The 16,641-nt window shown below is 39.7% G+C and overlaps 1 protein-coding gene across 4 annotated transcripts in view; it reads right to left on the reverse strand.

The window, feature by feature from the left end:
- The window catches only part of MYO5A (myosin VA), a 199,932-nt gene that overhangs the window by 58,947 nt on the left and 124,344 nt on the right, over nucleotides 1-16,641 (reverse strand). For all 4 annotated transcript variants that reach the window (XM_081227966.1, XM_081227965.1, XM_081227964.1 and 1 more), the window contains exons 16-23: nucleotides 15,908-16,005; nucleotides 13,548-13,634; nucleotides 13,351-13,459; nucleotides 10,675-10,886; nucleotides 9,617-9,773; nucleotides 5,083-5,322; nucleotides 3,831-4,079; nucleotides 1,043-1,136 (exon numbers count right to left, since the gene is read on the reverse strand). In XM_081227966.1, coding sequence (XP_081084092.1) covers nucleotides 1,043-1,136; nucleotides 3,831-4,079; nucleotides 5,083-5,322; nucleotides 9,617-9,773; nucleotides 10,675-10,886; nucleotides 13,351-13,459; nucleotides 13,548-13,634; nucleotides 15,908-16,005 — 1,246 coding nt within the window. The remainder of the gene's footprint in view (nucleotides 1-1,042; nucleotides 1,137-3,830; nucleotides 4,080-5,082; nucleotides 5,323-9,616; nucleotides 9,774-10,674; nucleotides 10,887-13,350; nucleotides 13,460-13,547; nucleotides 13,635-15,907; nucleotides 16,006-16,641) is intronic.

Below are 16,641 nucleotides of genomic sequence, written 5' to 3' on the forward strand. Positions count from 1 at the left end.
TCCCAGCTTCCTTTTTTCCATGTCTTCAATGACTGTTTTCTCCTCCCCTCTTAATTTTCTTTTCTGGCTCCTTTTCTTCACCTTATCCCTTATTTAGGTTTATCCTATAAGGCTTAATTCCAGATTTTCTTCTCTTTTCTATATAGTATTCCCTTTAATTGGGAGGAATGGGGCAGTGTGGGGAAAACCACAGAGGGCTCTCTCTTTCATCTCAATTTGCTTTCACATCCTCTCTATCTGGAGGCCCCAGCTGACATCCAAATTTTAATACTCAAACAACTGACCTCGTTAATTCGCCTCATAAACAGAGACTTGTTCCCCTCAATTTCCTCATTACTAATAACATATTATTGTTTTGATAACTCTTCTCAAAACTTTAGAAAATTTTTAGAAACTTTAGAAAATTTTTACTCCTTTTTTGAATACCACATCAAAAATGATAATGATATATGATATACGATTCTTTTCATATAATGTATTTTCACTCTAATCAAATCTCTTCCTTTCTATTTCTACCACCATTACTGTAGTTTATTTAGATATACATTTTCTTAGCTCACGTTTATGTACATGTGGATTCCTTGTAAATTATCACCATTTTAATTTATCTTACAAACAGCAAATGAAATAAATGTCCACATCTAGTGTCTTTTTTTTTTAAGGTGGCAAAAAGTGGTTGATCTTAGGAAAATAATATCCATTGGTTTAGCAAAATAAATAATATATACAGATACATACTCATATACATATACATATTAGCTCAAGAATTGGTCCTAAAACAACAGGACTCCTATAAGCCATAAATCATACATATAGAACAATTTTTTTTAAAGTCACATATGATACTGACTAATATGAATTGATATTTGTACATAGGGAGACCAGATTTTCAAGTTCACCAACTAATTCAACCAAATATTTAGAGTGCTTGCCTCCAGAACTCTGCATATTTACTGATGACAGTCTAAGCAAAGTTGTAACTTATAAACCTTTGGTCTGAGGTTGGTTGGAGTGCAGTAGGTTGGGCCCACGTGAGGCTTACCTGTCATCTCCTTAGCCTGCTCCACGATAAGGTGATTGAGGGCCTCTTTTTCCTGCTTCAGCAAAGTATTTTCTTCCTTCAGATTTGATACCAACTATAAAATGAAACAATAAACTGAGATGGCTGCCACAGACAGAGGCAGCCCGATACTGAATACAAAGACCACACATACAGCAGTCACTGGCAGTCACTCCTTACTTCCACATCTCACTGTCTCACTTCTTTGCCGAGTTATATCTGGTCATCCTTCAAACTTGTTTCTAGCATTAACCTCCAGAAAGCTTTCCCAGAAACTCCCTGCAATTATATGTCTCTCCTTTGGGCTACTACAGGACCCTGAATATGCCTCTTTATAGCCCTTATAAATGATTTACTTTTACTTCCCTGATTGACTAGAAATTCTTGGAGGACAAAAATGACTTGCTGTTGTTGTTTTACTTTGTACCTTGAGCATTTAGCAATTGCCCGGCACCTAGTAAGCATTTGCGCTTGAGGCAATGATAATGCCTTTTCACACCAACAGCCTAACACAACGTTTCTGTGTACCCATGATTGAAGCAGAGAGATTACAGAGGTTAAGAAAAATATGAAAGGCATTTTGGTTTTGGAAATTCACTGAAGACCTTCCAAAGCTCCCTGCTCTCTGTCTTGAGAAAGAGAATTTCATTTTCATCTCCTTTCAAGAGTTTTGCAAGGTTGTAAACTTTTATTCCACATTTAAACATTGACCTTACAACACTGTGAATATACTTAATGCCACAGAACTGTACACTTAAAACGATTAAAATAGTAAATTTTATGTTACATATAAGCATATTTTACCATAATAAAAAAATATTGACCTTTAACTTTCTATTTCCTGGTTGGATAAGGATTCTCAGGAAGCAAAAATCAAAACCAAAGGAAACTTTGCTAAGTTCATAATTTATACAGTTCACCTTTGGAATAGAATGTGTGCTTATTATAAGTGAAATTTGAATTCCTTTCTCTAAGCATAAGTTCAAGGGACTCTTAAAGCAACAGCTTTACTAATAAAGAGAAAGTGTCAGGAGTTCAAAGACAGAGAAAGCGGGCTCTCTGACTAAGGATCCCTGAAGAACAGGGAACTGAGATTACAGCACTGTGCCACTGCAGAAGTCGGGCCAGAAGGTGTTCCTTCTGATGGTCCAGTGTCTTCCCTCTGTGCTGATGAGGTCTTAACGTCTGCTCTCAGTAGAAAGGCTGAGTTCTCTATGTGCTCTTGAGAGAGGCTGCTCTTTGTCAGGGGTATGCAACCAATCACTTGTGGTGCTTTTTCAAAATACGTGTGCCTGGCCCACACTCCCAGAGCTTGGGCAGGTATCTTTTTAAAAACTCTCCAGCATATTCTGAAATGCACTCCTGGTTAAGAACCACAGTTCTGCTGGACCTTCTAGGCTCCTTGGTCAGGCTAACTGACAATGTAGCTTTCCTGACCACAAAGCTAGCTCTCACAGTGAAATTTTTTCATTCTTCCTCATTACCACACTCCATCTAAAAGAATTAATGGTAGTGCCTACAGCTATCCTTGTGAAGGCAGCAGATAATAAAACGAAAGGAGAATTCTGAATATGTTCAGGTATACTATTCTATCAGACTAGAAAGGTATGAACTTGACTTTGAAAAGGAAATGAGAATACTCCTACCAAGCTTAATTCTCTATAGTTTCGAAGGAATTTGAAAAGCTTCCAGGGACTCAGGAAATGGGGAAAAAAAGAGAGAGAGAGAGAGAGCACAAGAAAGAGAGATCTTAAACCTCAACAGTATCCCATTGGATACATATTTGAATTCTGATAGAACAAGCTTGCTATGTCAAAGTAACATATTAATAGCACTGCCGTTTCCAGATCAGAGCCCAGATCTGCTATAGATATAGAAGGGATTATTTTATCAGGACCCTGAATACCATGGAAGGATTGCAACTTTATTCGCTACACTATCCTACCTGAATTGTGTCTAAGCTCCTTCGAGGTTCTTACTGTATAAGCTGCTGTTAAGGTTCAGAAGTCAGTAAGGAAAAAGCATATTGGGATTCTTGCCATAGTTACAGCCATCAGTCAACTCTGTTTTCATTTAAAGATGGTAATACTAGTGGAATCTCTGAAAACCTATTACTTTTTTCCAGTAAGCCTTACATTGAGGTATTTTTACTTTGTTTAACCAATACATCTCATTACTGCTTGAGAACCTTAGTGTTTTCTGTATTTAATAAGGTTTTGATATAAGTTAATACAAATTTGTAGTGTGGAAGCACTGGTCAATCTGTAAGCATTTTCGTTGTTCTATCTGCATAGCAGCTCTTGGCTACAATCAGTGTGCAGACATTTGGATTTTTTTCCTGTTGGACTTCTCAAAACAGTCTTAATGCAGGTTTCCATAAAGATCCCTACTATCAGCTACTGACAGTTCATTGTGATTTACTTCTTAATCACCTTTAACCTGCTGAAGAAAAAAGAGTCTACACTCCACACAGATCTATTCATTCAAAGAAAAAGGGTGTACAGTAGGTTCTTGGCCATCACTTCTCTTCTTATAACACTGCTTTGCCTCTGTTCTTAGGAGAGTAAAAGGTTTTACTCAAAGACCTATAGGTACTCATCCAGCATAGGGAACAGCTGCTTGGGGGAAACACTAATAATGAACAGTAAATCAACTGAAATGTGTGTTTGCCTTCGATTGAAACCGATATTGAGCCACAAGGGCCAGGTCAAGATGACAGCACAACTCCTTTGTGGAAGGAGTAGATGGGGATATGAACATTAGCTCCTACCTGCTCAGTTTCTTGTTTGTATCTATCAGCATATTCTTCAATGGATTTTTTCTCACACTGAGTTTGTTCCAGGTCTTTCCGGAGCTTGGCAATTTCTTCCTGCAGACTGAGGACACGTCCAGTCGCAATCTTAGCTTCTTCCTCACTTAGTTGAAGACGTTCTAAGTCACTTCGTAGTTTCTCGGTCTCAGAGTTGTATATTCCTTCCAGATTGGTCAGTTTCTCCATGAGGCATTTGTAGTCTTTGTTCTTTACACACACACACAAGTCACAAAAAGTAAATATACACACCACAAATGTATTTAGTGAGAAGACCATGCCTATTCATCATATTCGTGCTATATCATCATAGTGCTGATATAGTATCTAACCAAAATTACTAATGACAATATTTAAAATAACACGATCAGCACCCTCTTAGTGATACAAAGAGAGAATAGGGACAATTATTTCTGTTTTACATGATAAGCAACATAGATGTGATTTTCTCATAGTCACAAGGTGAGTTCCCACAGTAAATTCTCTTTCTTGATTCTTAATCCAGGAATAGGAAAATCTATACTTGCTTTTGAAAACAAATCAGTGTGCTACTGAAAGCCATGTGCCGGCTAGTGATGCATAAGAATAATAAAATGGCCTCAAAATCACAAGTTTCTTACAAATCCCTTTGTTTACCATCTGGAAACTCCTCTTCCCACTCAGAAAACCTTTCTGATGAATCCTATTTCATTCTGTTTTCTGTTTTTCTTTGTCATCCTTAGTATTTATGTATTAGTAACTACCTTTATATCATTTGCATGTGCTAAATATTACTTGGTAACTATCTCTAAGAAATCAAACTTTTATCTCTGCAAATAGACTGCAGATTCCTCAGAAGCATGGACATTTTCCTGCTTCTTTTGCCATCTCAATGCTAAACAACTCATCTGTAAAAGGAACAATACACTATATACAAACGAATGATAATGATGAAAGAGCTTTGTAGAATATAAAGTACAATATGACTCTCAGTCCTAACTATTTGGAGTGCTAGTAAACCTGTCTGTGTTCTCGAAAATAATTTCCTGCCTTGGTCCTTGCAATTATAATCTTACCTATGAGCTTGTCACTATTTCCACATTGATTAATGCCATTATTATTTTACTTTTTTTGCGAAGACTGAAATGTAAAGTCAAGAGGAGACAATGCTGAGATGACCCCAGTGGATGTTGTTAGGCATGCTGCACTTTCAGGACTCCTGTTTAAAACACACCTGTTCATCAACTTTGCGCTGCAGCTGCATGATCTTGTTCTCCATGCCAATGTGGAGCTTTTTATAGCGCTCCACGGAGCGGGCCTCGATCTTGAGCTTCTTCAGCTCGCGCTTAGCCATCATCCGCCGGAAGCAGCACTGAAGGTAGATGATGGCGTGCATACTCCTCTTGTAGTAGGTGCGAGCCAGCCAGCCCCGGACCCACTTCTGAATGATGACTGCTTTGTGCTCACGGAGTATCTGCAGAAGAGAGTAAGTGCAAGTAACGTCAGACCCTGGACTAGACTCAATATTCAACTCTATCAACCTATGGATGTCAGCCTGAGAACCCACACATTACCTAAAGGGAAGGACATAAAAGTTGACGCAACAATGTATTATGTGGATTGTATTTATCACAAATATGTGGAAGCACAAAATTATTTTAAAAGGTGATTGAAACGTAGTCTTTAAAAAGCAATTTGAGGGCTTCCCTGGTGGTGCAGTGGATAAGAATCTGCCTGCCAATGCGGGGGACACAGGTTTGATCCCTGGTCTGGGAAGATCCCACATGCTGCAGAGCAACTAAGCCTGCGAGCCACAACTACTGAAGCGCGCGTGCCTAGAGCCCATGCTCTGCAACGAGAGAAGCCACTGCAATGAGAAGTCCGTGCACCGCAACAAAGAGTAGCCCCCACTCACCACAACTAGAGAAAGCCTGCATGCAGCAACGAAGACCCAACAGATCCAAAAATAAATAAATAAAATAAAAATAAATTAAAAAAAAACTCAACTCATTCTATTAAAAAAAGAGGAAATTTGAGAAACATATATAAAAATATGTATTATATCCACATGTCATATGTATGATTACATGTATATGTATGATGATAAACAGAGTATACAGATAGAAGCTGTCTAAATAAAAGGCACCAGATTACTAAATAGAAAACTAGTCTATAAAGAAAGAAAAAATGCATTAGGTTTCTTATTGCTACATGATTTCTATAAGCAACAGGTGATCCTTTAGAAAATAAACAGAACTTGGTACCCTGTGAACCACGTGCTAGTAAAATAAGAGATTTACCCACTACCCTTACTGCTGATACCATGTCACTGTGCATTAGGTCTCTGCTTGAGGACATGGGGTATGGCCAGTAAGCAGGCTGTAGAAGACGACACTTGGGGTACTGCAAAGTTTATTACTGATTTATTGATTTTTTCCCCAGCAACAAAAAAATGACACTCTTGTTTGCCACATTTGAGGAATACCATTCTAGTGAGGATTTCCCATTGCTATTATAAATGCAGCACAAATCCATTTATGGGATTCAAAGGTAGTAGGGAGAGAACTTTAAAAGGAAAGCTAAAAAGAAGATAAAGTGAAGCAAACAAATCTTAATTTTATATTGTATTTTCTTTAAAAAAAAAGATATTGCCCTAAACTTATAAACAACTTATAACAATAAAACTGCCTTGCATTTCCCTGGTGGCACAGTGGTTAAGAATCCGCCTGCCAATGGGGGGGACACGGGTTTGATTTCTGGTCTGGGAAGATCCCCCATGCAACGGAGCATCTAAGCCTGTGTGCCACAACTACTGAGCCTATGCTCTAGAGCCCTCAGGCCACAACTACTGAGCCCGCGTGCCACAACTACTGAAGCCCACTTGCCTAGAGCCCATGCACCACAACGAAGAGTAGCTCCTGCTCGCCGTAAGTAGAGAAACCCCTCAGGCAGCAATGAAGACCCAATGTAGCCAAAAAATAATAATAATAATAAATTTTTTAAAATAAGATTGCCGGGCTTCCCTGGTGGCGCAGTGGTTGAGAGTCCGCCTGCCGATGCAGGGGACAGGGGTTCGTGCCCCGGTCCGGGAAGATCCCACATGCCGCGGAGCGGCTGGGCCCGTGAGCCATGGCCACTGAGCCTGTGCGTCCAGAGCCTGTACTCTGCAAGGGGAGAGGCCACAACTGTGAAGAGGCCCGCGTAATGCAAAAAAAAAAAAAAAAGATTGCCTTATGAGATGAATTTCTTGTCACTAATGACCATCAAGCAGAGATTGTGTAAACAATTTCCAGGAAGGATGGGGAAGAAGTTCCTAAATTTTAAGAATGGTTGAACTAGCAAAACTTTGATGTTCTTTCAAGTCTACAATATTACAAAGTAAGTCTTGTGTGATATAAATGTTTAAATGTATGTACTTGATTAAGTACTTATTAGTGATTATTATAAATGGATACAATGTATCTTTTATAAAACTTTTTAAATGTAAAAAATCTCTGAAACCATCTATTCAGATAGGTAGCAGTTTAGTAAGATCATTAAAAGAACAGTTCCTATTTTTAGGTTATGTAGCTGAGAAAAACAATGAAAAACATATGCCATCCTAGAGGATACAATTAAGAAATAAGTGGTTGTGTTTAAAGCCAACAAATACAAAATAAACATAGGTGTTTAGGAGACCTTCATAGTATCTTAAGCCAACTCAAGGCTGTCCCTTTGGGATGTTTTCCTAATGTTAAGGCAGCCTTCAGTTCCCACTAAGTGCAGTCGCCGTGCATCATGCCGCAGTGAGGCAGGGCATCCTGAGCTCTCACTCAACAATACAATCCCAAGGGAGCCCCCTGTCCTATCTGGATGACTAGTGACAAACTGGATAAGACTCAGTGATGGCAAATTGAAGGCTTTCAGACTTTAAAACTCAAGCAGCACACAGTGGCAAAGGTATTAATGCCAGTATTCCTGTTCCATTTCCTTCTCCCCATGTAACTTCAGATACTGGTTCATTTCTCTAATTTCAGTCAAATGGAAACAGTATATAATTAGAGCTTCCATTCTCAATCTCATTTCCATCGGTGAGTCAGAGACATTAAATAACACTTGCTCTCACTTTAAGACCCCCAAAGCTTGGGGGAAGCCTGGATTGGAATCACAGCTAGAGGGGTCACTAAGGGGGTACTACTGGCCTACATATGAGCCTGTCTCTAACCTGCCTCCCCTACTATGTCCAGTCACACTGGGAGCTAAGCTAGCTAGAGACTGCTACTGCTAAACCAATGGCCTCACACTCCAGTTCAGATGTTCCTGAGAAGAGTAGTGAGGAAAACAGGAGGGTAACTGGTTTGGTATATCTAAAAGGTCAAGTTTAATAAGGCTTTTCCCTCCCTTGAAAGCTCATGCTTGAAGAGAAAGAACATCTGACTATAAAGCAGGCGTGGGCAGAAAGACCTGGAGTAGCTGTCTTCAAATTTTCTTCAAAACACAGCTATTAAATATGCTCATTCAAGCCTCATTAGCTTTCCATTTTTCTTTGTTATATAAAATTAATTCAAAATAAGAAAATAAAATAAATACATGAATAGGGCCTAGGGCACGCCCACATAATCACTGCCTGTGATTAGAGAAATGTCCTTCACATCACTCTACTGACACTCCTAACAGTGATGCCCAGAAAGCTCCAAGATCCAGACTGTATTTTTGGCTTATTAGCGCTATATTCTAAAGAACAGACTCAAAACCTTGCCGAAATGAAAGAGGAAAAACTTTCATTGACTAGATCATGTATTGTTAGAGGTGATGACTAAGACTAATCTGGTGATCTACTATCTATAGCCATGATGATTATTGCTAGACATAAAGATTATTTGTCAAAAATTTCTAGAGCATCATACTCCAGTCAATACAACTTTGACCACATTGATGTTATATTTGATTTCATTTTTACCATGGTAAATTGTTCCAAGGTTGTTTCATTCTTAATCTGTTCATCTGCCATATATTGGGTCGGCCAAAAAGTTCATTTGGGTTTTCTGTACGATGTTACAGAAAAACCTGAACGAACTTTTTGGCCTATCCAATATTTTTACCAATTCTAAGCTCACCATAGTCAGCTGAATAAAGGCCCCCAATACTAAGAATCTGTAAATATTACTTTATTTGGGAAAAGGGCCTTTGCAGATATGATTAAGATAAGGATCTTGAGATGGAGAGATTATCCTGGATTATCTGGGTGGGCCCTAAATCCATCACAAGTGTTCTCATAAGAGACAGACAAAAGAAGAGAAGTTAGACACAGAGAGAAGATGATGTGAAGATGGAATCAGAGATTGGAGTGATATGGCCGCAATTATTGGGAATACTGGTGGCCACCAGCACTAGAAGAGGCAGGGAATGGGTTCTCCCCCATAGCTTCTAGAGGGAGGGCAGCCCTGCTGACACCTTAATTTCACAGTTCTTGCCTCCAGAACTGTGAGAAAATAAACTTCTGTTGTTTTAAGCTACCAAGTTGGTGGTAATTTATGACAGCAGCCACAGGAAACTAATATACTCACTTTTTTTTCAAATTACATAGGGGAAGAAAAAAGTAAATTTTCTTTTTCAACATCATGTTAATAAATATATGTGGCTTATTTAATATTTAAAAATGTATTTCAATTGTTGGTTGTCTCCATATGACTTCTACATCCGTAGGAGCCCCTGTGGCACTTTGTACAGACATGGAATTTGATTAACGTTAACGGAATGAATAAACAAAGTTGAAAACAAGGCCTCACCTTGCGATACCTATTTCTGGCCAAGTAGCCTCGAAGGTAAGACTGAAGGACGATTGTGGCAGTCCGCCTGATCTTGTACCTCTGGCGGATTACATACATGCGCCAGTACTTCTGAATGATGGTTGCTGCCTTGGTTCTGCGCAGGAACTTAGCATAACTGGCCACAGAAAGAGTGGTGTGTAGTCAGTAATCAGAAAAACCCAGGAATACATTTTGCAGAGGCTGAAAGAACCAATATCTTTGGCAGAATAATTAGTACCTCCATTGTATTATTCTAATAACATACATGTTAAATCAACATTTCTTATATTTTTATAGTTATTTAATGATCCCCCAAATATCTGTGCATCCATTATCTCATTTGAGCCTTACCTAACCCTGAAAAGTGGGATGTCCCATATTACTTGATTTTACAATACAGAAAGTGAAGGTCATAAAGGTTTATTCCTTCTAGAACTGTGCTCATTACCCCAGGCTATGTCCCCTTTACATAGCAGACCAGGTTACACAGTAATCTTGTACTTATCACCCAACTTTCTTAGCTCTATCCATTGCTAATGCACGATGTTTTTCCTTAATCTATCCATTTGGGCATAAGTTCTTTACCATTAATTCATGTCTTTTGATATCTCTAAATTAAAATTATCCTAATATGTAATCACACGTAAGTGTAACTCTCTTCTACACCTTCTCAGCTAACTGCTCCCCAAAACTCCTCAATAGAGTCATTATTAACTAGTTATATTCATGACTGTTCTAATTTACAGATGATTTCTTCAAGCCCATATAAATGTATAAAAAATAAATACTGAGGACATGAGTAGGCAGTAATTTGTAATTATTTTTTGAGGTTCAATCTGAATCATTCATAAAGGTGAGTGAAATTTTATTCTATTTAACTGTCTTATGAGTTAATTCCTTGGACCTAAGAAGAGGTAAGGTGCTGCCTTCTCAGGTAGGGTGACCACTCAAAACTCCTAGTTTGGACAATCAATCAGATGAGCTCGCCAATCTTCGCTGTCCGTGAGGCAGAGTGGACATGCCGCCAGGAGACCTACCATCGGGCCTGGTGGCCTCGCACGTATCTCTGCACAGTGACGGCAGCCTTGCGCATGCGCAGGAACTTCTTCCGCAGCAGCCACCCTCGGATCGTCTTCTGGATCCGGATGCAGGCAGCCCTCAACTTGTCTGCCCTCAATTTTTCCAGATAGGCCACTTGACCGGCACGGAAAAAGATCTTTGTCTTCCCAAACTGGTATTTGTCCTTGTCCTGTTTTTGGAAGAAACTGTATACTCAGAAGTAGAAATGATGACTAGATAAATGAACTTTAAGGAGAAAATATATGTCTAAAAGCAGAATCAGTAAAGGGATGAAACTATTAGCTAAAACTTGGGCTACATCACAATTAACTAATGGAGCCAGCTTTTTGATCCTATGCAAGTTGAGCAAATAGAAGGGACTTTAAGGAAAACTGCAGTTTAAGAGTTATTTTCCAGAATTATTCTACCTGGAATTATTATCTGAGGCCCAAAACTTGGTTGTGGGTTATAGGCAGCTACTATTTGCTTGTTTGTATTTTAAATATCTCAAGGAAATGGAGATGCTGACACTCCCTCTGACTGACCCAGGCTGTAAGGATTACATCGGGCTGTGTGTTCCATGAGAAAGCTGAAGGGACAAAAACACCAATATGAAGAAAAAGGCAGGAAGTAATGCACACAAAATAAAAACTAAAAGATAAAAAATCTTGCATATTCATGTTAAGAATTAAGTTTCTCAACAGTTATCTCTTGGTTTTATCAACAGTAAATCTTCCTACAAATTTCAAAACTCCTTTTACAAAAATATAATCATTTATAATGCTCATTGACTTCTGATTATAAACAAAGTTGAGCAGTAAACACAGATATATATGCATGCTATTTTTGGTCTATTACATTCTGATCCAACTTATCTAGAAGCATGCAAGTTATTAACCATCTTGTATCAAAAGAAGAGTAGAATTTATTTATAATAATCAATACTGTGATCTGAAATTCTAAGTGAAAACAGAGAAAATCACTTTTCACTATAAGCGAATATTTCCTATCTTGTACATGAAAACAGAAGATCAGAAATCTCCACATATATCTAAAACTGTTTCAGTTTAAATCAATAAAGTTTGCAAAGGAGGCTAGCTGGAAGAGCTAGAAAGTGGTTCCCTCTCCCTGTCTCCTCCCTGCCCCATTTCATCTCAGCTCTCCCTCCCTCGCCCCCGAGCCTGCACTCCTTTACCGTGTGGCCCCAAGCCCAGGGGGGAGCAGTCTGGGGGAGGAGGCTGTCCCTACTTTCTGCTCTCCATTCCCTAGAAAGGATTAGGCCAGATTCAAAATGTATCAGATTCTTTTACACATTACCAGGAAAGTGGCCTAAGTGCTTTCAAGAAAAATAAAGTTATTATCACCAAAGAAGAGATATTACATGTAGTTAATAGCTAATAATTATGAGTAATTACTTCAAAGTGAGGTAATCCATCCAACCTAGTGTCAAATAAGTGAAAATATTCTTTAAACAGCATCTCATGAGTCTTAAATTCTCTACAACCTACATCAGTGGTTATCAAAATGTAGTCCTCAAACCAGCATCGGCATCACCTGGGAACTTGTTAGAAATGCACATTATTGGACACATCCCAGACCTACCAAATCAGATGTTCTAGGGGTGGGGCCCAGCACTCTGTAGTTTAACAAGCCCTGAAGCTGACTCTGATGCATTCTAAAGTCTGCGAACGCCTTAGCTTGGTATGCAAGTCTCTTCAAACACCAACCCACATTTCCTAACCAATTCCCTACTGTCCCATGTACCATTTTTTTTTTACTGCAAAAGCAAAAACAAAAATCTGACTCTAACTGCTTTTTGAGAAAACTATGCTTTTTGCTCCTTGCTCCCTATTAGGACAGTCTGCTTCCACTTTATACAATCTTACCCACTCTTCAGGGCCTGACTCAAAATACATGTCTTCCATGAAATAGTTCCTCCTTCCCACAACAGATGTGGCTCTGTCTTCCGTTGATTTCTTGTCTCACTCACTCAGCATTTGACAGACACTAAGGTATATTATACTTATCTTTAAAATGCATTAATTTCCAAGACACACTACGTCACCTGAGGACAAGACTTATTTTTCTTAATCACACAGCATCTGGCCTGGTGTCATAAGTAATTTTCAATAAAAATTTAGTACTTGGGGGCTTCCCTGGTGGCACAGTGGTTGAGAGTCCGCCTGCAGATGCAGGGGACACGGGTTCGTGCCCCGGTCCGGGAAGATCCCACATGCTGCGGAGCGGCTGGGCCCGTGAGCCATGGCTGCTGAGCCTGCGCATCCGGAGCCTGTGCTCTGCAACGGTAGAGGCCACAACAGTGAGAGGCCCGCGTACCGCAAAAAAAAAAAAAAAAAAATTTAGTACTTGGTAAATTTTTATTGAAAATGATCAAATTCTAAAAAGAATGTGTCTCAAGTCTGGGTCCAGGCCTCATCATCCTGTTTCTTGATACTGGACCATCATCTTCACCAGTCCTTCCATCGTAAAGACAGGGAGCCTTGACCTCCAAGACAGTGTGCCTTTCCATCCCTCCACCCCTGAATAACCTGGATTAGTGGTATATGGATACTCCTAGGACATTCACAGGTTACAATCACAAGGTCTTTGGCAAACATCTGTTCTGATAAAGGTAAGTGAAAAATCTTTCTTACCAGTATCAGTTTCTCTAAAACATTCTTGCATGTTTGTTTTCTCTCACTTAGCACATCTTTTTGCTTCATTAGGACACGGTAGCGGCTGAAAAATTCTTGGTAAGTCCACCTATAAAAAGAAACTCATGTCAGCTTATTTAAAGAAGCAGGAACCTCCCCCTTTAGGATCCCTTATATTTGAAAAATGTCAAGCCCACCGAGAGGGGAAACCTGCTGCGCTGATTCGGATGGTTTCCAGGACACCGCACGCTCTCAGCTGCTGTACTGCCCTCTTCTCATCAAACCTATGTGTAAAAATGGAAATCATTAATACACAAAGAAGCGTGGCTCTAGCCGCAAACTATTTTCCTCAGTCCAGAGACTGAATTCTTTTGTAAAGAGCCAAATGGATAAATTAGAAAAAAAAATTCAAAAGTTGGAACAGTGATCAAAATGGAAAACTCCATGTAAGAGAGGGGAAGAGACCATTAGCAGTAAAAATACATACCACAAACTTATAAGAAATGCCATTAAACATATTTAAAAAGCCCAAACTCCTCTGCACTGTGCCATGCTCATTACATGCCTTGGCCTGACTAGCTGTTCTCATAACTCTTTAGTTCACCATGCAGAGCTCCCCTGGAATAAAGACTGGCCAGCCCTGGAGATTTCTCTAACAAGAAGAACAAATGAAATATGCCCCATTCAGGTATTTAAAAAAAATTATTGGTGTTCTAAAAGCTATTCAACTCAGTGTATACATACTAAGCATTAATAGTGTCCATGTCAGTGAAAAATATTTTATATTATATCTTATGTGTATTTCACTCTAGATAAACGGCACCTTAATGTTAAATTGACACTAAAAGAAGAAGTAGCAAGGGCTTCCCTGGTGGCTCAGTGGTTGAGAGTCCGCCTGCCGATGCAGGGGATGCGGGTTCATGCCCCGGTCCGGGAAGATCCCACATGCTGCGGAGCGGCTGGGCCCGTGAGCCATGGCCGCTGAGCCTGCGCGTCCGGAGCCTGTGCTCCGAGGCTGGAGGGGCCACAACAGTGAAAGGCCTGCGTACCGCAAAAAAAAAAAAAAAAAAAAAGAAGTAGCAAGGCCTGCTTCTTACGGGATGATGATTCCTCTTGCCCCCAGGTTAAGCCCTGAGTGACCTATCCGAGGCTTCTGCTGTGCTATCTTCTCAAGTGTTTTGTTGGTGATGGGAGATACGGTTGGCTGACAGAAGGTAATGGCCCCTAGGGCTGTCCAGGAAAGTCACCCAGGGTGTGGCAGCTTCTTGCAGCTTCTCACTTCCTCCAGAAAGGGCTTCTTGGCAATGAGCAGAATACAACAGTCTTTGAGAAGTGCCCTGCAGTCTAAGGCTGACTCTCCAAGGGCAAGACTGCCATGGGTGTAGGTAAAGGAGCACGCACACACTGCAGAGTGCGAGTTATTACAGCCTTTGGTAAGTGTGCCTAATCTCTGACCCACAAGTTCCACTTCTAGAAATACATTATTCTAAGGAGATAATCAGGCAAATATACAAAAATGTTTGGCAAAAGATGTTTATCATAGCCCTAGGAATAACCCAAATGGCCATCAATAGGGAATAATTTAAAAGAATGGTGGTATGTGTATATAATGGCATATGACGTAGCCATTAAAATGATGATGTGGATTTGTATTTACTAACACGGAAAACACCCATAAGTTGAAAGCAGATACAAAACAACAATTACAGCATGATCCCTTCCATTTTATTAATCTCTCTCTCTTTCTCTTTCTCTCTCTCTCTCTCTCTCACACACACACACACACACACACACACACACACACACACACACACACACAGCAGGGAAGGAATGATCAAGAAGGATCTATGCCAGTTAATACTTATTATCTCTCTGGGCATAATGAAATGCTCTTTCATTTATTTTTACACTACTTTATATTTCCTGAAAATTGTTTTTATAATGTGCATGCATTACTTTCAAAATTAGAGAAATATTTCCGTTTTGGAAAAAACTTCCTCTCACGAATGGTATTTGACATAGGACAAGATGTTTGGTAAAAGTAGACATTCTCTGATAGTTTCAACAGTTGAAAAGTAGCAGGGATGATTGTGAGCCTTTGCCAAAGCAACCTTATCTCAGCCAGCTCTGGTTTTAACTAAAGCCCAGATTAACCAAAAAGATCTTGAAATGAAGTAAATTACAAATAGAAAATAGTACTAGAAATGTGTGATTGATCTCAACTTTTAAAATCATCAGAAGGCCAACTACTAATTTGTTCTCACATTTTTTTTTTTTTGGCCACGTCGTGAGGCTTTGTGGGATCTTAGTTCCCTGATCCGACCAAGGATGGAACCCGGGTCCCCGGCAGTAGAAGCGTGGAGTCCTAACCACTGGACCACCAGGGAATTCCGTGTTTTCACGTTCTTAAAAGGGAACAAAAACTGAAAAAGTTCTACTAACTAGTTGTTCCCTCTACAAGACATGAAGATTTACCTAAGTATTTTTTCCCTGCTGCTGGTTTGGCAATCCTTATGACATATGGATACTTTAAATTCAGCAGTTGAGAAATACTTACGTGAATGGGAACTTGAAGTCGTTAGGCTTAATACAGCGCACGTAGTGAGGGGTAGTGGCATTCAGAGTCTCCATAAGCAGGTGAAGGGAGTTTCGGAACTGCATGAAAAAGAGCAGAAAGGGGCATCAAGGTTTTGTCAAAGATGACATAAAACAACTGAAAATTTTCTTCGAATGACACTAGTGGAGGTGACTTTGCCACCTGTGAACCTGATCAGCCCTCAACAGTGGAGCTGCTAGGGTTTTTGGTTCAAATTTGCTTAAACCCTACCATTTACATGCTCACTCTGCTAAACAGATATTCTCACTCCTCCCACCACCACTCCCCCCCCCTTTAAAACAGACTTTATTTTCTTAGAGCAGTTTTAGGTTCACAGCAAAATCAAACAGAAGGTACAGAGATGCCCCCCATGCCCCCTACCCTGGCACAGGCATGGCCTCCTCCATTATCAACATTCCCCACCACAGTGGTACATGTGTTACAGTTGATGAACCTACTTAGACACATCATTATCATCATTACAATAGAGTTCATTCTTCCACCCACCCTTTTAATATAGATTTCTGTAGCTTTCTGTTGTACACTTAAAACTTTGACTAAAAATATATGCTTGCTTTAAAGATATTAAGGTCATGTAATCATGTACAGTAGGAATTTTGTTGTATGATACTGAAAAAAGTAGCAGATGACTTAAAAGAGTATAGGAAATGGGGGTGGGCAGAGGATGGAAGAGT

The sequence above is a fragment of the Mesoplodon bidens genome, assembly GCF_964165515.1.
Source record: "Mesoplodon bidens genome assembly, chromosome: 3".
Lineage (NCBI taxonomy): Eukaryota > Metazoa > Chordata > Mammalia > Artiodactyla > Ziphiidae > Mesoplodon > Mesoplodon bidens.